Source organism: Mesoplodon mirus (assembly GCF_964341445.2).
Source record: "Mesoplodon mirus genome assembly, chromosome: 7".
In the NCBI taxonomy this organism is placed as follows: Eukaryota; Metazoa; Chordata; class Mammalia; order Artiodactyla; family Ziphiidae; genus Mesoplodon; species Mesoplodon mirus.
In genome coordinates this window covers 86,497,465-86,523,083 of record NC_138983.1, presented here as the reverse complement: position 1 = coordinate 86,523,083, position 25,619 = coordinate 86,497,465, and the positions used below count along the sequence as shown (strand labels likewise).

General features: G+C 43.9%; 2 protein-coding genes across 2 annotated transcripts in view; both read left to right on the top strand.

Annotated features, from left to right (window-relative positions):
• Positions 1 to 25,619, top strand: part of LOC309808850 (forkhead-associated domain-containing protein 1-like) — a gene marked incomplete at both ends in the record, with an annotated part of 409,265 nt that overhangs the window by 301,888 nt on the left and 81,758 nt on the right. The window lies entirely within an intron of this gene.
• LOC309808031 (forkhead-associated domain-containing protein 1-like) overlaps positions 7,081 to 25,619 on the top strand; it is a gene marked incomplete at both ends in the record, with an annotated part of 92,104 nt that continues 73,565 nt past the window's right edge. The window contains one exon of the mRNA XM_082628043.1: positions 7,081 to 7,173. Coding sequence (XP_082484169.1) covers positions 7,081 to 7,173 — 93 coding nt within the window. The remainder of the gene's footprint in view (positions 7,174 to 25,619) is intronic.

The window sequence follows — 25,619 nt, the reverse complement described above, 5'->3', positions numbered from 1 at the left end:
TTTTTTGGCCATGCCGTGTGGCTTGCGGGATCTTAATTTCCCCACCAGGGATTGAACCCGGGCCATGGCAGTGAAAGCACCAAGTCCGAACCAGTGGACCGCCAGGGAATTCCCCAGGTGCAGTATTTTGATCACCCTATCATTGCAAAGTACAACTCTCACTCAGCCCAGGACATGCTATGATAAAGCCATGAGTTATTGGGGTATTTTAGTTTCTGTTTTTGAAATTTAAGTGGATGACATGGAACTGGGTTTTTAGACTTTCACACACCCTTTGAGATGACTGTGGCATCCTGTGGGGAGCGGCAGGATCCAATCAAGATTTGGCAATTTCTGCTCCAGTGAGCCTGAATGTCAGCTTTGTTCTGCGTTTAGTATTTCCTCATCGAGAGATGGACTAATGGCAACATATGCTCTCCCAAGCCTATCAGGGGGCCATGAGCGGCTCCGGCTCCAGGCTGGCCTGAATGGGCTCCATAGGGTCTGGCTGGCAGTGAGCAGGGTTGCTGTTCTGTGCTCATGTTGATGAGACTGAAGACAAGCATGGAGATGGGGGTGGGGCTGGGGAGGGCCAAGGCTACAGAAGCCTAGGTCCTGGGGTAAGGACAGTTCAGCTCAGCAGCTCAAGAGTAGGAGGCAAGGCTGTGGGCGGGTGGCAAGGGCTGCCCCTGTTCATTCACTCATTCGTTCATTCAGGCACTGTTCTAGGTACTGGTGATACAGCAGTGAACAAAAGAGGAAAAAATCCCTGCCCTCATGGAGCTTAAGTTGGGGGCAGGGGGGAGTTGGGAGTGGGGAGACTGACAACAAATAAGAGAAGAAAACTAAATAAATAGCATGTTAGAGGAGTGGTAAGATGAAGGGAAGAGCAATAGAGTGAGGTGTTTGTTTTGTTATTCATGTTTTTGGGGGGGTGTTTTTTGTTTTGTTTTGTTTTTTTGGGTGGCATCATGGGGCTTGCAGGATTGACCAGGGATCGAACCGGGCAGTGAAAGCACCGAGTCCTAAACACTGGATCGCCAGGGAATTCCAAGACCCTTTTAAATAGGGTGATACTTGAGTAAAAATCTAAAGGAGCTGAAGGAGATCCCTGGGGGAAGTGCCTGGTAGGGAGAAGAAACAGTAACTGCAAAGGCCCTGAGGCAGAAATGTGCCTGGAGAGTTGAGCCTGACCCTCTCTGTTCCTCTGAAGTTACCACTCAGGGCCCCGGCCTCTGTGGTCACTCCTCATACATTCCTAAGGTCTTTCTGGTCGAATGGCAGAAGCTTCCAGGCTGACTGAGGGCCTGGAAGAGATTTCTAGGGAAAAGTTCTGGGAGGGCTCTGCCATTCAACTGCAGGGTTGAATAAGTCCTGAGGTTTTGCCAAGCTTTTAACAAATGCACAAGGAATTTGCAAGAATGCAACAAATTCATTCCTGGACCATGCTCCAGAGCTGCTTAATCAGAATCTCTGAGGTCTGTGCCAGGAAATGTGCATTTCTAAGAGCCTCTAGGCATGTGGGAGCATCTTTACCATATATTCCATCCCATATCGATTTCCATGATTTTTCTCTCTTATATCTTCTTCTAATTGACTAGAGTGGAGTCTGCCATCTTTCATCTTTCTCAGATGAATATTTTGAGTTTGTCTTGGGGCACCTTGTCAGTCATTTCCTGGCAGGGAAATGAGGCATTCTGTAGGTAGTCAGCAGGTCTGTTCTGCTCCCAGACAGAAGGGGCTGATCTGAAAAGAGGTGACATGGGGTGAGGGGAGATAGTTGGCATTTGCATGTCTTCTCCACACGCTCCATCCCCCCAGCCCCGTGCCCATGGGGGGTGCGGGGGGATTTCTTAAGGATCTGATCCAGGTCAACACTGGGGCCACCGTCTGACCTTGTAGGGACTCAGGTGATGTTTGTAGAAGTAAAGAACACATGAATGAATAAACGCGAGTTTTGACAGGGAAGGACAGGAACAGTAAGGCTGTGGGCTTGTAAATACCCCTTCCCTAGCACGTGGGAGAATCTTCCATTCTTTCAGAAGTGTTCCCTCCACCGCACCCATCTCCCATCTCCACCCCCATCCCCAGAAGTGATGGTCCCCCAGCTTACTCTGTTTTCTCCTCCACAACAGAGAGAACTAGAGATTCGGGTGGGACGGGGGGGACCAACCTCCAGGCTTCTCGTGGTTCAGCTCCATTACCCTCCCACGCCTGACCACCCCCTCCTCAACGCACCGAGCCTAGAGCTAAGGTCAGTAGGAAGGATTCTCGAGTCTGCTCCTTCCCCGCTGTAAGACTTGGAGCTACTTCTGTGAACACTGAGCCTGTTTCCCCATCCTGGAAACGGGGCTGGGGACCTCTAGGGGGCAGGTCGGGGAGGGCTCGCAGCGCTGCAGCGGGCTGTAATTGGCCGGGTGCTGCCAGCGCACCTCCCCCTCATCCTCGGGCGCCGCGCACGCCACGCCCCTCCCCAGCTCGGCCGTCAGAATGGCGTTGCCGTGGCGACGTTCGTACAAAGGCCGGGCGGGCGCACGGGCTGCGGGCTGTCGCCTGGAGACTCCGCGGGAGGGCGGCAGGGCGGAGGTCAGGGCTTCTTGGCAGAGGACGAGGCGTGGGCTTCTTCCTCAGGCCAGGTGAGAGCGGCGCGCGAGGAGGCGGCGGGAGGAAACCTGGGCCGGAGGAGGCCAGCCCTGCGAGGTCAAGGGTGTTGGGATAGGCAGGGGACCCGGCGCCAGCCGAGTCCGAACTCTCTGATCCAGGCTCGGGTCGCCAGGAGCACCCCAGAAAAGGTGCCCCAACACCAGCCGTTCCTTCCTAAGTGCAGCCCCTACCTCGCCCCCCAAGGGAGGCGGCACGGGAGCTTTAAGCCTCTCCTGGGCACCAGCTCTTGGATGTCCTGTGGGTATAGCTGGGATTAAGAGAGGAACCCCTGTTTCCCCTGATTTATGGACAACACCCACCCAATGGTCAGAGACACACACACACACACACCCGCCCCTTACCTGAACTCCCCTTCTTTAAGGAACTTTGAGGCCACTGTAAACCTCAAAAGAAAGTTTGCTCCTATAGCCCAATTCTGAGCCATCCAAAGTGGTCGGGGGAACGCAGATGACTGAAGCCCTTTTGCTCTTTCCTGTGGCTGGTGCTCCATGGCACTGAGTAAGAACGAATTCACAGAGCTCCACACATTCAAATTACTTTGACAGTGTTTTCACGCAAGGAAGTGATGCACAGGGCAAAATGAAGGTGGAGAAATATTGTCCAATCCAAAAGCTAAAGAGATAGAATTTAGGTTTTCCAAGGCGTCATCTAAGCTAGATACTGACAGGAAAAATGAAAGGTAGTTACTATCAAAGCTTCCTAGCCAGCTGGCTGTACTGACTTGCTTTGAGGTGTCCTTTGTATTTTCATTCACTCAGCAAGTGTTTCCCAAGCACCTACTATGTGTCAGGTTCTGCCCCCCCGCCGCCCCCTGCCCTGGAGAAGGGGTAATGCACAGAACTGGCAGGAACTGCAAAGGGTCTGACATTTGACCCTGTTTGAAAGTTAGTAAGTTAGCCTGCCCAGCTTATAGTTCCTGGCAGAAGACAAGAGACTCCTGGGCCAGAAACAAAGAACTCGATGACTCACAGCACAGCCGACATAACAGGCAGCAGAGCTGCATATGCACATTGGTTCCTGTTGCCCTGAAAGTCCCTCGGGGTGGTGCAGAGCAGCCAGTGTGGATGCTGTGCGCACAGTGGGTCTGTGTCCCAGGTAAGGAACTCCAAACTCAGGAAACTGCAATCTTTGAAAGGGGCTGCTAGCAAACCTGCCCAACTTTTGCCCCAGAAGGAGCCGTTATCTTTATTAGAAACATTACCTCTATCCTCCCAGGCTGTTTGCCATACAAGCAGCCTCGGAAAGTGAGTGCAGGACAAAATCTTTCAATGCCTTTGCTCTGAAGATGGGTACAAACACAAAATACCCATGAAGAATCGCTTCTGAACAAAATGAACACAGTCCTGGTTTTCCAGGAACATATATGTTAGTGAAAGAGAAACCAACAGCAAGCATAACTAAAGAAAGGAACAAGAACATGTCAGAGAATGATAAGTACAAGGAAGGAAACACAGCAGGGGAAAACTAGCAGGGGAATAACATGACTGAGGGTGCCTTTAGCCAGAGTGGTCAGGTGGTTGCCCCGAAGGGGGACGTCTGAGCAGAGAGAAGACCCCAGCCTTGGGGACGTCTGGGGTGAGAGCTAAACAACAAATATGTGCATAATCCAAGTTTAAGTTTTCGATTAGTGGCGTTTCCTGTGGTTTTCCTGCAGAAGAGACATTTCTTGGAAGTTTCCATTTTAGCTTAATTAGACTTGAATGTGTTGCGTGCTAACATGGTCCTCTGCAATTGAAGATTAATAACTGAAGGCAGCAGAGCATGGTTCTTTGGGAAGAGGAAATGTCTTTTCCCCTGTATACATGACAGCGAACTTAATCAAATCTATTTCTCATTATATGAAAGCATCAATATTTGTGGGACATCCACAGGCCTCAAAGTTTACAAATATAAACTATCCAGCTTATTTTTATTTCTCTTACCCCCAGGTAGGGTCTCGTCTTCCTTTCAGAGGATAGAATGCTGGTTTCAAGGACTTTCTTTTATTACATGTGCCAAGTGTCAGCAGACAGTGCAATTCCCCCACCCCTACTCTGCCCCACCAGCAGCAATGGAGGTTTGTACACTGGTTACATGCAAAGGCCCAGAGTTGTCACACACTTACTATTGTGTGACCTTAACTTCTCTGAGTCTCAGTTTCCTCATTTGTAAAGCGGGACAATACTGACACCTGCCTCGCAGGGTGGTTCTGAGGATGAAAAGAGGCCATGTGTGTAAAAGGATAGCCCAGTGCCTGGCACTTAGTAGGGATTCAGTGATGGAATGATGATGGAGATGTTGATGGAAAGCAGAGCCAGACAGGAGACCCTCTACGGTCAGACCTAGAGATTTTAGTTTTTATCCACAGTTTAACAACTTCACACTTCAGTGACCTTTCAGTTGAAAAGAGACTTTGGGGACTTTCCTGGTGGCTCAGCAGTTAAGAATCCACCTGCCAATGCAGGGGACTCGGGTTCGAGCCCTGGTCCAGGAAGATCCCACATGCCTCGGAGCAACTAAGCCAGTGCACCACAACTACTGAGCCTGCACTCTAGAGCCAGCGAGCCACAGCTAGGGCCCTAGTGCCGCAACTACTGAGCCCACGTGCTCCAACTACTGAAGCCTGCACACCTAGAGCCCGTGCTCCACAACAGGAGAAGCCACCGCAGTGAGAAGCCTGCGCACCGTGAGGAAGAGTAGCCTCCGCTCGCCGCAACTAGAGAAAGCCCGCATGGAGCAACGAACACCCAACACAGCCAAAAAAAAAAAAAAAAGGAAAAAAAAGAAAAGAGACTATGTTTGACATGGCACTGAGATGGATCAGAATTCCAATATCATGTGAATTATCATCAACATCTTGGAACCAGCTGAAGTCACTGAAATTTTTATGTTTTAAAAAACATGTATATATGGGCTTCCCTGGTGGCACAGTGGTTGAGAGTCTGCCTGCCGATGCAGGGGACACGGGTTCGTGCCCCGGTCTTGGAGGATCCCACATGCTGCGGAGCGGCTGGGCCCGTGAGCCATGGCCGCTGAGCCTGTGCGTCCGGAGCCTGTGCTCCGCAACGGGAGAGGCCACAACAGTGAGAGGCCCGCGTAACGCAAAAAAAAAAAAAAAAAAAAATTAAAATAAATAAATAAATAAATAAATAAATAAATAATAAAAAACATGTATAGGGCTTCCCTGGTGGCGCAGTGGTTGAGAATCTGCCTGCTAATACAGGGCACATGGGTTCGAGCCCTGGTCTGGGAAGATCCCACGTGCCGCGGAGCAACTAGGCCCGCGAGCCACAACTACTGAGCTTGCGCATGTGGAGCCTGTGCTCCACAACAAGAGAGGCCGCGATAGTGAGAGGCCCGCACACCGCGATGAAGAGTGGCCCCCGCTTGCCACAACTAGAGAAAGCCCTCGCGCAGAAACGAAGACCCAACACAGCCAAAAATTAATAAATAAATTTTAAAACCATGTATAGGATTTACTTTGAAATGCATTAAAATATAAAATGTATAGATGGGTAGATATGTGATAAAGCAAATAGAACAAAATGTTGATTGTAGAATCTGGGTGGTGGTTCTATAGAAGTTCACCATCCACTTCTTTCAACTTTTCTGTGTGTTTGACATTTTCATAATAAAATGCCAGCAAAAGATACGTACAGAGTCTTGACCGTACAGCCAAGCTATGATCTTGATATTTTGTCTTTGGAAATCATTTTTTTCAACCTAAATATATGAAGGAATGCGGTGACTTAAAAAGAAAGTATCTTCTAATGCCCATTTCCTTGATGACTGACTCTTCCACACTTTAAGAAGCTCTGTAGAAGTTGGGGTTTCTTGAGTCAAAGTTCAGAAGCCCAAGATTAATAACAGTCACAATCACAGTAGGACAAATGGGTGTTTAGTGTAGCAATCACCATTCTAGATGCTTCACATTTAATCCTCACAAAACTCTTTGGGATACAGAGTATTATTAGCCCCATTTTACAGATGAGGAAACAGAGGCATAGAGAGAGAATAAGTAAATCACCCAGAGTCACAGAGCTAGTAAGTGGTGGGTTAGTAACACTGAGTATTTGATTCTGTCAGATAACTAACCCCAAACTAAGCTTAATGGGAGGTGGAGAGCGGTTATCAGTGGAATTCGGATTTGTTTGTTTTTTTTTTTTTTTTTTTGCTATTGCTTGTTTGTGCTCTGAATTACATAAAGGATGTCCTCTTGTGATCAGAAGCAAGCTCATCTATGCCGGCTATCACTGTTAAAAGGACAGTCTTAAAAATGTGCGGAATTATCATTGTGATCATTGTTAAATCCAGCTATCCACTCCTACCTCTGCTGACTTCTCCTGTGGACATTATGGTGTATTCCCTTCATTCTAAATATGACATTGAATAATTAGAGGACTGTATTTTTCTAACAAAATTGTTTTCTGAAAACCTTTTATAGGGAAAGCAGAGAATATGAAAGCCTATCTAAAGAGTGCAGAAGGCTATTTTGTCCTGAATAAAAGCACTACGATTGGAAGGCATGAAAATTCAGACCTTGTTTTAGAGGTAAGACCTCTTCCTAGCCAGTCCCCGACCCTCCCTACCCCTCACACCACCAAAAGTCCTGGCTGTTCTGTGGACTCCAGTCTCTTGTAAAGCACAGCCTCTGGCTAACAGTCCCAGCCTTCCTCGGTGTGCCACCAATAACCATTCCCCACATGTGCTGGGTCTCCCTGACACATGTGGTAAGAATGAGCACAGTGCAAAGTGCGATGGGCCCTGTGTCCTTTGCTGACTGTGTGTGCAGTGTCCCACCCTGATGGCGCGGTTTGGAAGGTGGGCGTAGAGCTGATGCTTGACCTTCACCTGCTCCGCGTCTGGCAGCCACGGCCACCTGAAGTGCCCAGCTTGAGCAATGGCCTCTCGCCCTTTCCAGAGCTTCTGGAGACTACGGGCCCCTCAGAGCCCTCCCCCGCCCCCGTACCTCCAAGTAGTAACTCAGGGTAAGCCCTGGGCATGGCCTCAGCGCTCTCTCACTTCATTTCATTCCATTCTCTGAATTAGCTGTGGCTTGGTCCACAGTCCCAGCTCATTGACAGCCAAGGAAGTTGGAAGAAATTGTAAGTAAGGAATTATAAAAACAGTGGCTTTGAGCCTTTTAACATTTTGAAAGGGATTAAAATATTGAAGCAGAAAGAGAAATGCAATGGAATCCCTTTAGGACTGTGAAAGGCAGACCACTGTCAGACTTCACTCAACAGAGTTTTTTAAACTTTATTTTGAAATAATTATAGATGCACAAATGGTAGAGAGAATGGCACGAAGCATGTGTGGAGTCCTGTGCCATTTTACCACGTGTGGATTTGGGTGTGGCCCTCAGGATATAGGAGTATTCCATCATCAGAGATGTCCCTTGTGATGCTCCTTTTATAGTCACAATTCCTCCTCCCACCATCGTCCCCACGCTCCGAAAAGCACTAATCTGTTCTCCGTCTCTATAATTTTCATCATTTATCTATGACCTTTGCGATTTTTTTTTTTTTTTTTTTTAGTCATTGTAATGCCCTTGACATCCATTTAGGTTATTAGCTTGTTCTTTTATTGCTGAGTAATAGTCCACGGTATGGACGTATCACCTATGTTTAACCATTCACTTTTTGAAGGACATTTTGTTTCCATTTGGGGCTATTACAAATAAATGTACTATAAACATTTGTATACAGGTTTTTGTGTGAACATAAGTTTTTATTTCTCTGTGATAAATGCTCAGGAGTATGATTGCATGGATTAACATATGTGTTTATATAGATTCGGTTTGTAAAGAAACTGCCAGACTTATCCAGCATGGCTGTACCATTTTTCATTTCCACCAGCAATGTATGAGACACATCCTCACCAGCAATTAGCATAAACACTGTTTTTCATTTTAGCTGTTTTAGTAAGTGTGTAGTGGTATCTCATCATAGTCTTAACTTGCATTTCCCAAATCGATAGTGATGTTAAATGTCTTTTCATGTACGTGTTTGCCTTCTGCATATCCTCTTCAGTGAAATATCTCTTCATATCTTTTAAGTGTCTCTAATCGAATTGTTAATTTTTTTACCATTGAGTTTTGAGAATTCTTTATGTATTTTAGATATGAGTCCCTTGTCAGATAGATGGTTTGCAAATATTTTCTCCCATCCATAGCTTGTCTTTTCATTCTCTTAGCAGAGTATTTCACAGAGCAAAAGCTTTAACTTTTGATGAAGTCCAGGTAGTTATTTTTTCTTTTATAGATCATGCTTTTAGTGTCATGTCTAAGAACATGCCACCAGGTCCCTGACCCTGAGGATTTTCTCTTATGTTTTCTTCTAAGTGTTTTATAGTTTTATGTTTAAATCTATGAACCATTTTGGGTTCACTGTCGTTTATGATGTGAGATTTAGGTCAAAGTTCATTTTTCTTGCATGTGGATATTTAGTTGTTCCAGAAGCATTTGTTGAACAGACTATCCTTTCTCCATTGAATTGCTTTTGCAAGTTTGTCAAAAATAATCTGGCCATACTTTCTATGGGGGCTACTTCTTAGTTCCCTATTATGTTTCATGGATCTATTTGTCATAATGGATCTACCATTATGAGATAGCCTTGATTACTGTCGCTATGTAAGTCTTAAATCAGGTAGAGTGATTCCTCCCACTTTTCTTTAAAAAAAATTTTTAACCTATTCTAGTTCCTTTGCCTTTCCATTTACATTTTAGTGTAAGCCTGTCTGTATATACAAAATATCATGCTGTAATTTTGATTGGAATTGTGTTTAATCCTATATAACAATGTGAGAATAATTGATATACTCCTACATTGTCTTCCAATTCATGAACATGGTATATTTCTCCATTTATTCAGTGTCTCTCATGAGTGTTTTGTAGTTTTCAGCATACGAGTCCTGAACATGTTTTGTTAGATTTACACTTAAGTATATCTCTCTCTTTTTTTTTTTTGAGTGATTGTAAATGGTATTATATTTTTAATTTTGGTGTCCACATGTTCATTGACAGTATATAGATATACAGTTGATTTTTGTATGCTTCTTGGTATCTTGGAACCTTAACTGTACTTTCTTATATAAGGGCTTTTGTAGATTTCTTGGGATTTTATACATAAACAATCATGTCATCTGCAAATAAGAACAATTTTATTTCTCCTTTCAGAAAAGGAGATCTGAATGCCTTGAATCTTCTTTTCCTTGCTTTATTTCCCTGGTTAAGACTTCCAGGACTCTGCTGAACAAGAGCAGTGTATAAATCCTTATATTCACTTGTTCCTGACCTTAGGGGAAAAAAGTCAGTCTTTAACCGTTAAGTACGAGGTTAGCTGTAGGGTATTTATACATGTTCTTACCAAGTGAGAAATTTCCCCCTTTATTCCTAGTTTTCTGAGAATGTTTATTGTAAACGCAACAGATTTAAAGATAACTCCATGAACGTCCCCGTGAGATTCTCCTCCATGATATGGTCTCCCTTCAAGGACACAGAACATCTGTTCAGTGTGCAAAGTGGGAGGAAAAAGAAGAAGAAGAAGAACTGTTGTTTCTTCTTTATCCTAACAAGGCATAGATTTGGGGTAGTTTTATTTCCTGTCTGGCTAAAGTAGAGACAGAGATCTCTGTTTTGAACCTGACTATGATATTAGAAAACTGTAGTAATTTTTAAAAGCACAGGCTTTGGAGATAGACAGAGCTGGGTTTGAATCTCATTAGGCTACTTTGTGGCTGAGTGACTTCAACCAAATTACTTAATCACTCTGAGTTCCTTTTCCCTGTCTGTAAACCTCTTACCTCACAGGTTTATTCTGAGGATTAAGTGAGAAATGCATAGAAAGAGCCTGGCATGTGGTGGTCAGTGAATGACACAATGATCATTATTATGGTCTCCTAAAACAGAGACTGAGAAGAATCCTCAGAGGTGCACAGGGTTGAGATGAGGATCCACTGACATTAATAAGCCATTTGGAAAAGGGAACTAATGAGGACAGTTATTAACTAGACAGAAATTGAGTTGCATTCATTGTATATAAATAATTGACTGCTTACTGCTCCTCGGACTTAGCTTAAGAAATACGTCACTAGGCTTCCCTGGTGGCGAAGTGGTTGAGAGTCCGCCTGCCGATGCAAGGGACACGGGTTCGTGCCCGGTCCGGGAATATCCCACATGCCGCGGAGCGGCTGGGCCCGTGAGCCATGGCCGCTGAGCCAGCGTGTCCGGAGCCTGAGCTCTGCAACGGGAGAGGCCACAACAGTGAGAGGCCCGCGTACCGCAAAAAAAAAAAAAAAAAAAAAAAAAAAATTCAGGGATTTATATTACTAAAAAGTCATCATTGCATTTACCCAGAGGTTACATCTAGCAAATAAAAAAGATTGTTTATTTGCTTGGATCAATCCTAAAGAATAGGCAGTCATGCTTCTAAAGATTTCTACTCATCAGCAAGGCTGACATGTTGTTTGACTATTGGTATCATAGTATTTCGACATCATTTACTCTTTCCGATTATGGAAGGTAGTTACATGCTTCTTGTTTTTAAAAATTGGGAGAAAGGAAAATATAAGGAAGAAAATAAAGGTCACTTGTAATCATTTGGCTCAAGGAAATATCAATATTGATATTTGCAGGGTTTTACCCTCCAGACTTTTTTCTATATCCTGTAAGGAGTTTGGTTCCCTAAGGCAATAGGAAGCCTGTTTATAGCCAGGCTAGTGAGAACTGTTTATAGTCAACAGTGATAACTGTTGCTATCACTCATTCATTGCACAGTATTTACCCAGAGCCTCAGCACCGAGCCTAGTCTAGGGGTACAGTGATGGCAGAACTGGACATGGTCCCTGCCATCAGGAAGCTGCCAGGAGAGAGAGAAATAAGTCAAATGATCCCACAAAGGTGTGACTAATTCCATTCCAACATTGGGGCTGTAAAGGAAAGGAATATGGAAGACAAGGAGGACTTAACTAGACAATAGGAGAAGGGAATGGCATGTGCAAGGGCCCTGGGGTGGAAGAGCATATTGTGAACCCAAGGGACTGAGAGAAAACCAGGGCGTCCAGAAGTCAGAGTGGGAAGGAGGAGGGCTAAGGGACAAGTCGGCCTCCTTCATGTCACCATAAGGGTTTTGATCTTTATCTGAAAGCAGTGGGAAGAAGGCTTGAAGGATTGTAAACAAGGGGGAGACCTGCCAGTGAACATCCCGGCTGCTGTGTGCAGACGAGCCATCAGGAGCTCTATTCACAATCTCCCCTCTCCCATTTTACATGGCTCAAAAGCCTCAGCCTTGCTCATTTCACAGCTAAACCTTGCAAGTTATAATTTATATGATTTGATGTGCCTTGTAAACTGTAATCTTTAGAGTTGGATGTGGCTGTTATTTAAACTCTGCTGAGAAAGGGACTCAGTTCTTCCAGAATGAAGAAACACCAAAGCCAGTGGTTGTTGGATTTTCCGCATGTTTAAGAGTGGTTGTTCAACATGAACTCCTAGGCATTCTGACCCAGTGGGTTTGGGGTAAGGCCCAGGAATCTTCACATTTATATGCTCCCCAGGTTCAGGTGGGGGGAATGGAGTCCCCTGGAGTTGGCTCCAGGACCACACTTTGAGAACCCCACCATCAGTGCTCCCTCCCTCTCCGTTCTTGATCAGCAGAACTCCTGCTTGTGTGTGTGTGTGTGTGTGTGTGTGTGTGTGTGTGTATTCTTTCAATAAACTTTGTTTTGAGGAAAAGAGAAGCGAAGGGTAAACAATGAAGGGCTGACTGACCCTACCCCTCCCCAGGGACTCCCCCAGTCCCACCCTGGGGAAGTCCTAGGATCCCTAGAAGACTGAGCTCTAGGACAGCCCAAGTCAGCGCAGGGCTGCAGCTACGAGGGTGGAGATGGAAGAGAAAAAGAAAGAACAGACATGACAGGGGGATGAAATGCTGGTGTCCACCCCTCACCCTCGGTGATCAGTGTCCTGCCAGCCATCTCCTTTCTCATGGGTGGAGCCATCTCTCCAGCCTGTGTCAGCCCTTCTAGCGTGGGATCTGAGGGTCGTGAAGCCAGACTGATCTCATACACACACCCCAGATCCCATCCAGCCGGATGACTCTCGTCCCTTTTCCTGGCCCCTGCCAGTTCTGGGCTCCCTCTCAGAAAAGAACCAGAGCCTACACCATAATCTTGTTTATTATTATTAAACAAGGCTGCTGGGATTCTCCTATTATTTGCATCATTTCACGGACGTGCAGGTATGTCTGCTCTGTCAAAGGACACATACAGCTGTAACTCTGATGGGCATAGCCAAATTGTCCACCAGAGGTTTCCGGATGTGGTGTCCTGCCAGCAGTGGACGCCCGTCTCCCACTCCCTCCCCAGCCTAGGGTGCTGACCCCCCATTGGATGTTCACTGATCTACGGGGTGAAGTATGGTACCTGTGTAATTCACATTTCTGTTATTCTAAGCGAACACCTGCATTTTGGGACATAAGGTGACAGGTGGACTCTCTGTGGGGAAATCCACGGAATGAAACAGGCCTGGGAGGGTGCACTTGCTGGCTCCCCATCTGCATCACGCTTGTCCTCCTGCCTGGGTCGTGCTCCCATCCTCCCCCCTCACCCCCACCTCACCCCTGGCTTCTCCCCAAGTGCTCCTTGCTCTGGGGGTTCACCTGTTTGGTCTCACCAGTCCTCAGGGAATGTTTTGTCCCCTGTTTGGGAACTGGCGGCTGATTTCATTGGTCAGTACCCAGCACAGCAATTGATGGGACTAGTTTCTCACCAGCAGATGGAGGGCTTCCAAGAGGAAACGTTCAGAGGAAAGGGCTAGATCGTGATCTCATTTTTCTTTTTTTTTTTTATTGTGGTAAGATATGCATAACATAAAATTTACCATCTTAACCACTTTTATTAAGTGTGCAGTTCAGTGGCATTAAATATATTCACACTGTTGTGCAGCCATCACCCCCATCCATCTCCAGAACTGTTTGAATCTTGCAGAACTGAAACTGCACCCATGAAACAACAACTCCCCTTATCCCCCAATCCCAGCCCCCAGCAACCACCGTTCTGCTTTCTGTCTCTATGACCTTGGCTACTCTGGGTATCTCATATAAGTAGAATCATAACAGTATTTGTCTTTTCATGACTGGCTTCTTTCACTGAGTATAATATCCTTTCACTGAGTATAATGTCCATGTTCATCCAGGCTGTATCATGTGTCCGAATTTCCTTCCTTTTTTAAGGCTGAATAATATTCCATTGTGTGGATTCACCACATTTTGTTAATTCATTCATCTACTGATGGACACTTGGGTTGTTTCCACCTTTTGGCTGTTGCAAACAATGCTATGAACATGGGTGTATAAATATCTCTTCAAGGCCCTGCTTTCAGTTCTTTGGGATATATACCCAAAAGTAGACTTGCTGGATCATATGATAATTTTATTTTTAATTGTTTGAGGAACTGCCATGCTGTTTTCCATAGTGGCTGCACCAAGTTACATTCTCACAACAGGGCACAAGGGTTCCACTTTCCCTGCGTCCTCACCAACACTTGTTATTTCCCTTTTTTTTTTAATAGTAGCCATTCTGATGGATGTGATATGAAAGAAAGATCATAATCTTTTGAATAGCATACATAATACAAACAGCTACAGCATACATTTATGGACTACTTACTGTATCTCACATGGCTTTATACATCATCTATGTATGTTCTGTATATATATTTATAGAATTATATCCACAAAACAAATCCTGTGAAGGTGAGAACTACTATTATCATTATTGTCCTCATTTGATGACATGGACATGGGACTCAGAAAGGTTAAGGAACTGGCCCAAATCACACAGCTAGACGGTGGAGGTGGGGCTGAGTTTCAGACTGAGCTGACTCAAGCTTCTAAAAACAGAAGCTTCACTTTTTGAGTGTAAATTTAGCTTTGGGAACATCTAATATCTAAATTGGAAATTCTCAGTTAACTGAGATAACAAGATAATTGACTAAGCTAGGGAAATTCCACTCTGTGGAATCGAGAATGGGGGTTGTCAGTGAAATGTGAGATGAATGTTCTTGTGATCCTCATTCATGCAACAGACCGAGGTGTTGCCATCTAGGGGGGGATTTGGGTAAAGAGGAAACGTTGACCTGGTGCTTTCCCAGGAAGAGGAGCATTGGGGCTGTTAAATGGGGGCCCAGCAAGAAACACCACTTATCTCTCCAATACAGCCAGAGTAAGTCCTCTGCTTATAAGGACTGGTGGAGTTCAATTAGTCCCACCTGGATAACCCAGGATAGTCTCCCACTTTTTAAAAATTTTTTTAAAAGTTTTTGGCTGGGTTTGGTCTTCGTTGCTGAGCACAGGCTTTCTCTAGTTGCAGCGAGCAAGGGTTACTCTTTGTTGCGGTGCACGGGCTTCTCATTGCAGTGGCTTCTCTTGTTGTGGAGCACGGGCTCTAGGCACGCAGATTCAGTAGTTGTGGCTCGTGGGCTCTGGAGCGCAGGCTCGGTAGTTGTGGCACACGGGCTTTGTTGCTCCATGGCATGTGGGATCTTCCCGGACCAGGGCTCGAACCCGTGTCTCTTGCATTGGCAGGCGGATTCTTAACCACTGCAACACCAGGAAAGTCCTTAGTCTCCCTCTTTTAAGAGCACTGATTAGTAACCTTGACATCATCACAGTCCCTTTGGCCACGTCATGGAGCATATTCCCAGGTTCTGGGGATCAGGGCATGGGCATCTTTGGGAGACCATTCTGCCCAGCACATTAATACTACCACTTGACTGGACCGTTGCTTTGGGACTGGTCTGAGAGCTTTCTGGAAGAATCAGTAGGATCAATGCCACAGGCCACGGAGAAAGATGGCTGGATGAGCTGGCAGGTGATAATCCCGTTACCAAGAGGGCAGGAAGCAGGACTGGTTGAGTGAGCACCTGAACATCCCGGAAGCGGCCAGGCAGTTTGGGGCCTGGAGATGAACCAGGGGTTGGAAATACACACCTGCGAATCGAGGGGGTGGCACAGTGGCCCCAGCCCATGGACAGAGTGAGGAGGAAACGGACATCTGAGGGGAGAGGAGCCCGGCGTGGAGACCTGGAAGCAGTCAGAGAGGTGAGGGAGCCAGAGAGCTGCTGCCAGGCTGAGGGTATTCATCACAGAGACAGCTTGCTTTGTGCCAGGTACTGTTCTGGGCACTTTCGAGTGTATTAACTCATTTCATCCTTAGGAGGTTAGTGTTGTTTGCCCCACTTCACAGATGAGGGCGTTGAGGCACAGATAGGCTGATTATCCTGCCTGAGGTCACAGAGGGAGGCTGGGGCACTGGGCACCACGCTCGGGCAGTCTGATTTCAGGACCAGCCTCTCCTGAGGCCTTGCCGGTCCACAGGGCTCTCCCGGGGAGACCGGGGAGGAAGGATCCAGCTGACGGGGAAGCAGAGAAGCTTCTTCTTTCCTTCCAATCCCAGACCCGTCGTCTCACCAGCGCCTGGCCGTTTCCTCATATCTTTATTCTTTTGAAAACCCCATTTTTTTTTTTTTTTTACTATTTCTGCACTACATCCCTTTCTGGAGGCAGTGGGGGGATGGGGCTGGGGGATGGGATAGCCTAGAACCAAAAGGTTAAAAGAAATAGATAAAACACACACACACACACACACACACACAAACACACACACACAAGTTAATTTCAAAAATGTTATCCCACTCCTTTGAACATGTCACCAAGCAGTACCTTTTGTCAATCCTACGAAGCCCAGCTTATCAAACTCATTTTTGCTGCTCAGGGAGCAACCAAAGAGAAGCAAAGAACCATGCCCCAGGCTGCACAGCTGGAAGGTAGCAGAGGTGAGACTTGAACTCAAGGCTTTCTAACTCCAGAGCCCATCCTCTTGCTCATAATAGAGAACATTTCCCATTTGCCCTATGTTCTCTTCTAAGTGCTTTAGTATGTATTATATCATTTATACGTCAGCAGTAGCTTATAAGACTGTCCTTTTGTTACCTTACAGATGAGGAAGCTGAGGTATCACTTGCCCAAGGTCACCCTGCTAGGAAGTAGGAGAGCTGGACTCGAGCCCAGTCTAATAACCACCACGTTGCCCTGCTCCCCCAACCCCTGAACCACCAGGCCACGTGCCTCTCTCTGACAACTGTGTCACATGTCACAGGGAGGCCGAGAGCCCGAGGAGGCCCCCGAGGGCAATGGCAGTGGGTTGAGGACCCAGCGGGAGAGGAACCTCTTGAAGCCATTTGACAATAAAGGAAAGGAAGGGGGAAGGGGCGGCGTTTCCAGGCCGAGGGGGTGGTGAGCACGTTCACAGGTTAGACGGAAGTTACACTGTCAAGGTGAGGATGCAGAAGAGGAGATGGTTGAGGAGAGGGACCAGACCAGGGTGGGATGAAGGCAGGACCACCCGGAGGCCCTTGGCAGCTAGGAGAAGCCTTGAGGTTCCCATCTAGGAGCTTCTCCATGCCTGGGAAGTCCAGGTCCTGGCAGGGAGCTGAAGGCACATTCACAGGGGTGTGGAGTGATGGAGGGGAGTTTCCTGAAGGGACTCCATAGGGAGTGGGCAGGGCTCAGAGAAACCACAAAGGATAGTGCAGGGCCCAGAGCTAGTATGAGTGAGGACTGTTCCCACCCCCAGAGCTGAGGGGTGAGGGGCAGGGGCATTTCCTGGGACCCGGAGACCCCGAGGGCTGGGTAGAGTCCTCTGAGGGAAGCTGTGTGGCCCCAGAGAATGGAAGCCAGGGGAGTAAGTACCCCAAGCTCTCTCCTCCCTGCTCTGATCTCTAACCCCCCCATTGGCCAAACCCAACCAGAAACCAGACACAAGGAGCCCATCAGCCCATGGATGTAGCCGCACAGGTGGGCCTGCTGGGCAGAGGGCGCCGTGTAAAGGGATGGAGGAGGGTCGGGAGAAGCAGACGGAGGATGCAGGCAGGTGCAGGAGGTGAAGACCTAGGAGGCTGTTGTCAAAGTAGAATGAAAAGCCTGAGAGCAGGGACCTGCTGGCTGGGGGGCCCAAAGGGCACTGGGCCAGCCTCAGGACAGAAGTGTGAGGGTGGCAGGAGGGTTTGGGGGCCAGGATGGACTTGAAGGAGCTGGTGAGCTTGAGCAGGGCCCAGGCTGGGTGAGCATAGGGCATTACCCATAGGGAGCAAACAGGGAGCAAAGGCTACGTGACTCAAGGAGAGGACGAGACAGAGGATGAGGAAGGCCGGGAGTGGGAGGTTATGGTCTGAGATGGGGCTTCCCAGTGCCAGGTGATGCAAGGTTGAAACCTAGCTCCAAAGGACGGTTCCAGGTACACGTCGAACCTCAGCGACAATGTCAGTGAACCTCAGGGCAATGTCATAACTAAGTCAGCTTCCCGAGGAGGCTTCCTTAAAGCACAGGGGTCGTCAGAGCAGATGGTCATTGTTAATAGAAGTTTAAACGTCTCAATATTTTATGGACTCACTATATACTTTTTAAAGACATTTTCAATGCAGGAGCCTTAAAAAATGCACTTGTTTTGTATATTAGGTCCTGCCTGTCTCCTCTCTCATTATTAAATCACTCTCTACTCTGAAAATCACAGGGTACAAATCAAAGGTACAAGTTTTGGAATTAGACTTGGGTTCAAACCCTGACATTGCCCTGGGCCAGCATCCTGATGTTGAGTGAGTCCCTTCATCTTAGCCATTTTTTAAATCGTGGTAAAATACCTATAAAGTTTACCGTCTTAACCACTTTTAAGTGTACAGATCAGTAGTTGTAAGTTATTCACATTGTTGTGCAACCAGCCTCAGAAATTTTCATCTTGCAAAACTGAAACTGTACCCATTAAACAACAATTCCCCGTTTCCCCTTCCCCAGCTCCTGGCAACCCCCGTTCTATTTTGTTTCTATGAGCTTGACTACTTTATGTACCTCACACAGTGGAATCATACAAAATTTGCTTTTTTGTGACACTTACTTCACATAATGTCCTCACGGTTCATCCATGTTGTAGCATGTGTCAGAATTTCCTTCCTCCTACACTGAATAATATTCCACTGTATGGATGGACCACATTTTGCTTATCCAATCATCGGTCAGTGGGCACTTGGGTGGCTTCCACCTTTTGGCAATTGTGAATAATGCTACTATAAACATGAGTGTACAAATAACTCTTTAAGTTCCTGCTTTCAATTCTTTGGGGTATATACCCAGAAGTGGACTTGCTGGATCATATGATAATTTTATTCTAAATTGTTTGAGAAGCCGCTCTACTGTTTTCCATATCAGCTGCACCATTTTACATTCTCAGCAGTGCATAAGTGTTCCCCTACTCTACATCCTTGCCAACACTTGTTATTTTCTGTTGCTGTTTGTTTGTTTTTGATAGTAGCCATCCTAATGGGTATGAGGTGGTATCTCACTGTGGTTTTGATTTGAATTTCCCTAATGACTAGTAATGTTGAGCATCTTTTTATATGCTTGTTGGACATTTATATATCTTCTTTGGAGAAATGTCTATTCCAGTTCTTTGCCCATATTTGATCAGGTTATTTGGGGGTTCTTTTTTGTTGTTGTTGTTGAGTTATAGTTCTCTATATATTCTTCATATTAACCCTTTTTCAGATTTGTGTTTTGCAACTATTTTCTCCCATTCTCTAGATGGCCTTTCACCCTGTTTATTGTGTCCTTTGATTCACTGAAGTTTTAATTTTTGATATAGTTGAATTTATCTATTTTTACTTTTGCTGCCTATGCTTTTGGTATCATATCCAATAATGCATTGCCAAATCCAATGTCATAAAGCTTTCCTCCTGTGCTTTCCTCTAAAAGTTTTATAGTTTTAGACTCTGTTTAAGTCTTTGATCCACTTTGAGTTAATTTTTATACATGGTGTAAGGTAAGAGTTCAACTTAATTCTTTTGCAGTCTTTCCCAGCATCATTTGTTGAAAATACTGCTCTTTCCCCATTGAATAATCTTGGCACCCTTGTCAAAAATCATTGGACCATATATGCAAAGTTTTATTTCTGTGCTCTCTATTCTATTCTATTGGCCTATGTGCCTGACCTTATGTCAGTATCACACTGTTTTGATTACTGTACCTTTGTATGCAGTAAGTTTTGAAATCAGGAAGTGTGAGACCTCCAACTTTGCTTTTCTTTCTCAATAGTATTTTGGCTATTTGGGGTCCACTGAGATTCCATATGAATTTTAGGATGGATTTTTCTATTTCTGCCAAAACTGCTGTTGGGATTTTGAATCTGTAGATCCTGCTGTGTAGTAATGACATCTTAACAATATTAAGTCTTCCAACCCACGAATACAGGGTGTCTTTCCATTTATTTGTGTCTTTAATTTCTTTCAGCAGCACTTTGTAGTTTTCAGTGTACACATCTTTTACCACCTTGGTTAAATTTATCCCAAAATATGTTATTCATTTTGATGCTATTGTAAATGAAATTATTTTCTTAACTTCCTTTTCAGATTGTTCATTGTGAGCATATAGAAACACAGCTGATGTTTGTGTGTTGATTTTGTGTCCTATGATTTTGCTAGTGAATGTTATTTTTTAGTTCTAAGAGGGTTGTGGTTTTTCATGGACTCTTTAGGATTTTGTACAGGTAAGATCATGTTGCCTGTGAACAGAGATAATTTTACTTCTTCCTTTCGAATTTGGATGCCTTTATTTCTTTTTCTTGCCTAATTGCTCTGGCTAGGACTTCCAGCACTTTGTTGAATAGAAGTGGCAAGAGCAGGTATCCTTATCTTATTCTTGAAATTAGAGGAAAAGCTTTCAGTCTTTCACCTTTGAGTATGATGCTACCTGTGGGCCTTTCATATTTGACCTTTATTATGTTGAGGTAATTTCCCACTATTCCCTATTTGTTGAGTGCTTTTATCATGAAAGAGTGTTGCATTTTGTCAAATGCTTTTTGTACATCAATCGAGATGATCATTTTTTTCCTTCTTTCTGTTAATGTGATGTATTACATGGATAAATTTTCATATGTTGAACCATCAAGTCTGCATTCCAAGAGTAAATCCCACTTGGTCATAGTGTATGATCCTTTTAATGTGCTGTTGAATTCGGTTTCCTCCTATTTTGTTGAGGATTGTGGTATCAGTGTTCATAAGAGATATTGGTCTGTAGTTTTCTTGTAGTGTCTTTGTCTGGGTTTGGTATCAAGGTAATGCTGTCCTCTCACTTCGCCTTTTGAGTCTCAGCTTCTTCATCTCTAAGATGGAGATAATAATAGAGTCCCTGTTTAGGGCTGTCATGCAGATTAAATGATAAAAATGCACACAAAATGCTTCAGCAGGGCCCAGTTCACAGGAAGCCCTCAAAATATGTTAGAGGATGATAAGGATAATAATAAAAATAATAATAAATAAATAACAGTTCATCTCATAGTTGGACAGCTCAGTAGGCTGGGGCTTATAGAGTCAGTCTGTATTAGCAGCAGGGCGTCTGTCCAGTAGCAGCATTTAGCAATTTTCCAAGTAAAGGGAGCGAGTGATATTATAGGGCCAAACTAGGAAGCTGTCTCCTGGCCTAACATGTGGTAGAGGCTCACCCGAATTTGTGGAGTCATTTAAAACTTCCTGCTTGCTTTGATTTCTTAATAATGGCTTGACAGTTTTTGAGGAACTGAAAGCAGTGAAGCCTGGCAAGAGAGAAACAAAATGTAACACAGAATTTCTCTCATTCATGGGTTATCAAAGGTTCAAAGGACACAAAGATCAATGGCAATGATGATGAAGATGATGTGGGTGACATTTTCCAAAGAACTAATGTGTTTTCATTTTTTTAAATACTTTATTTTTTGAACAGTTTTAGGTTTACAGGAAATTGAGCAGAGAATACAGAGAGTTCCCATATATCCACCCCTCCAATACACACAGTTTCCCCTATTATTAACATCATGCATTAGTGCGGTACATTTGTTACAACTGATGAACCAATATTGATATGCTATTATTAACTAAGTCCATAGTTTACATTAGGGTTCACTCTTTGCGTTGTACGTTCTTTCCTTTTGACAAATGTATAGTGACAAGTATCCACCATTACAGTATCATAAAAAATATTTTCACTGCCCTGAAATCCCCTGTGCCCCTCCTCTTCATTCTGAGCCCCAGAGCCCCTGTGCCCCTGGCAAGCACTGATCTTTTACTCTCCTTATAGTTTTACTTTTTCCAGAATTTCATACAGTTGGAATCATACGGTATGTAACCTTTTCAGACTAGGTTCTTTCACTAAGCAATATGCATTTAAGATTCCTCCATGTCTTTTTTGTTATTTGATAACTCATTTATTTTTATCACTAGTATTTCATTGTATGGATGTACCACAATTTGTCTATCCATTTACCTTTTAAAGGACATCTTGGTTGCTTCCAGTTTTTGGCAGTTATGAATAAAGATGCTGTAAGCATGTATCCAAAATCAATGAGTCTTCATGGATATAGAGAACAGACTGTGGTTGCCAAGGGGGAGGGGGTTGAGGGAGAGATGGAGTGGGGGGTTGAGGTTAGCAGATGTGAGCTGTTACATCCAGGATGGAGAAACAACAAGGTCCTACTGTAGAGCACAGGGAACTATATTCAATATCCTGTGATAAACCATAATGGAAAAGAATATTTTAAAAAGAATGTATATATATGTATAACTGAATCACTTTGCTGTACAGCAGAAATTAATACAACATTGTAAATCGACTACATTTCAATAAAATAAATAAATAAACAATATAAATGAGTCTTAAAAATCAACAATAAGAAACCAAACAACCCAACTTAAAAATGGGCAAAAGAGCTCAACAGACACCTCACCAAAGAAAATCTACAGATGTCAAATAAGCATATGAAAAGATGTTAAACATCATATATCATTAAGGAATTTCAAATAAACATGAAATATCTCTTCATTGATTTAGACTACTTTGATTTCTTTCATCAACATTTTGTAGTTTTCTTCATATACCTCTTCATATAGCTAAGTATTTTGTTAGATTTATTCCTAAGTACTTCAGTTTTTTTTTTTGGTGCTAATGTAAATGGTGTTGTGTTTTTAATTTCATATTCCACTTGTTCATTGTTCGTATATAGGAAAGCAATTGACTTTTGTATATTAATCATGTATTCTGCAACCTGGGTACAATTGCTCATTAGTTCCAGGAGGGCTTTCTGTCGGTTCTTTGGGATTTTCTGCATAGACAATCATGCCATCTGCAAAATGGGCAAAAGATCTGAACAAACACCTCACCAAAGAAGATTTCTTTTTCCTTCCCAATCTATCTTTTATTCTCTTTTCTTGCCTTGTTGCATTAGCTAGGACATACAGTACAATGTTGAAAATGAGTGGTGAAAGGGGACATCTTCACCTTATTCCTGATCTTAATTGGAAAGTTTCTAGTTTCTCACCATTAAATATGACGTTAGCTTTAGGGTTTTTATAGATGTACTTTATCAGGTTGAGGAAGTTCCCCTCCATCCCTAATTTGCCAAGAGTTGTTGTGGTGGTTCGGTGGTTTGTTAGTTTATCATGGATGGTGTTTAATTTTGTCAAATGCTCTTTTTGCATCTACTGTTATGATAATGCGATTTCTCTTCTCTACGCTGTTGATGTGATGGATTACATTAATTGATTTCCAAATGTTGAACCAGCCTTGCATACCTGGAATAAATCCCACTTGACTGTGGTGTAGAAGTCTTTTTATACATCACTGGATTCAATTTGAGAATATTTTGTTGAGGATTTTGCATCTATGTTCATGGGAGGTATTGGTCTGCAATTTTCCTGTTTTGCAATATCTTTATCTGGTTTTGCTATTAGAATAAGCTTGGCCTCACAGAATGAGCTGGGAAGTGTTCTCTCTTCTTCTATTTTCTGGAAGAGATTATTGAGAACTGGGATCATTCTTTCCTTAATGTTTGATAGAATTGACCAGTGAACCCATCCAGGCCTGGTGCTTTCCATTTTGGAAGGTTATTCATTATTGATTCAAATTCTTTACTAGATATGAGTCTATTTAGAGTATTTATTTCTCCTTGTGTGAGTTTCAGTAGATTGTGTCTTTCAAGGAAATGGTCCACTTCATTAAGTTATAAAATCTGTGGGCATAGAATTATTCATAATATTCCTTTATTATCCCTTCAGTGTCCATGAGATCACTAGTGATGCCATCGCTTTCATTTCTGATTTGAGTAATTTGTATCTTCTCTCTTTTTTTCTTGGTTATCCTGCTAGAGGTTTGTCAATTTTATTGATATTTACAAAAAAAAAAAAAAAAAAAACCAAACAGCTCTTTATTTTGCTGACTTTTCTCTATTGTTTTCCTGCTTTTTATTTCATTCATTGCTTCTTGTCTTGTGCTTGTGGTAGGCTTATATTGCTCTTCTTTCTCTAGTTTCATAAGGTGGAAGCTTAGATCTTTTCAAATGTATGCCTTCAATGCCATAAACTTCCCTCCAAGCACTGCTTTCACTGCATCTTGCAAATTTTCATAGGTTGTATTTTCATTTTCATTTAGCTCAAGATAAATTTTTATTTCCCATGAGACTCCCTCCTTGACCCATCTGTTATTTAGAGGTGTGTTGTTTAATCTCCAAATATTTGGGTATTTTCCAGCTGTCTTTCTGGTATTGGTTTCTAGCCTAATTCCATTGTGTTCTGAAAACGTACTTTGCATAATTTCTATTCTTTTACATTTGTTGAGGTATATTTTGTGGCCTGGAATGTGGTCTGCTTCATGAACGTTCCATGGGAGCTTGAGAAGGATGTGTGTTTTGTTGCTGTGGGATGAAGCTGTGTGATTGCCAGTTAGATCCAGATGATGGTAGTGCTGTTCAGTTCAACTTCATTCTTCCTAATTTTCTGCCTGGTGGGTCTGCCCGTCACTGACAGAGGGCTGTTGAGGTCTCCAGCTACCATGATGGATTCATCTGCTTCTCCTTGCAGTCCTATCAGTTTTTGCCTTCCATACTTTGATGCTCTATTGTTGGGTACATACAATGAAGGACTGTTATGTCTGCTTGGAGAATCGACCCCTTTATCACTATGTATCGCCTCTCTTTATCCCTGATAACTTTCCTTCCTCTGAAGTTGGCTCTGCCTGAAATTAATAGAGCTACTCCTGCTTTCTTCTTGTGTTTCAGTATTTTAAGTGCCAAAGTGTTTGGTAGGAATTTGAAAAGTGGGTAAAGGCACAGTCATTTGAATCAGGCAAACCTGGGAACAAGCCAAGCGAGTCAAAGTGGCTGACTGTGGGCACACTTAATCGTTCTATGCCTCAGTTTCCTCATCTAAGAAATGAGTAACTATCGGACCTACTGTACAGCACAGGGAACTATATTCAATATCTTGCAGTAACCTGTGATAGAAAAGAACCTGAAAAAGAATAGATATTATATATATGTATAACTGAATCACTTTGCTGTACACCTGAAACTAACACAACATTGTAAATCAACTAGACTTCAATAAAAAATTAATTTTTGTTTTAAATGAGGAAGTATCCCTTTGAATTATTGTGAAGATGAAACGGGATAATGCAGTAAAGCACTTAGCAAATTTCCTGGCATTTGTGTAATTACACATAATGTGTCATTAATATATTCTACTAATATATGCAGTTATATTATTATCTATTCATATACTATAAGCTATTATTAATAAAAGCTATTGGTTATAATTATATTGTGGGACATTAGTATAGATTTCTAAGTCCAAGTACTCTCTATGAAAGTTGGATGAGGCACTCTGAGAAGAGTGACTTAGAAAATAGTTGCAAAGTCTCAGGCTGGAGTGGATGGCTCATAGGCAGTGTCCTGAGGAGACAGAAGACTTCGCGCATGCCCTGCAGCCCATAGTCCAGGGCGCTGGGGCCAGGGGGGGATGTGATATTTCCTCCTTGGTGCCGAGTTTTGCTCATTCTTCTTATTAAAGTGGTTACACGGGAGGTTTCTGACGCCACTGACAAATCACTGTCTGGGGTCTCTCTCTTTTGAGGGAAATGTGGTCACAC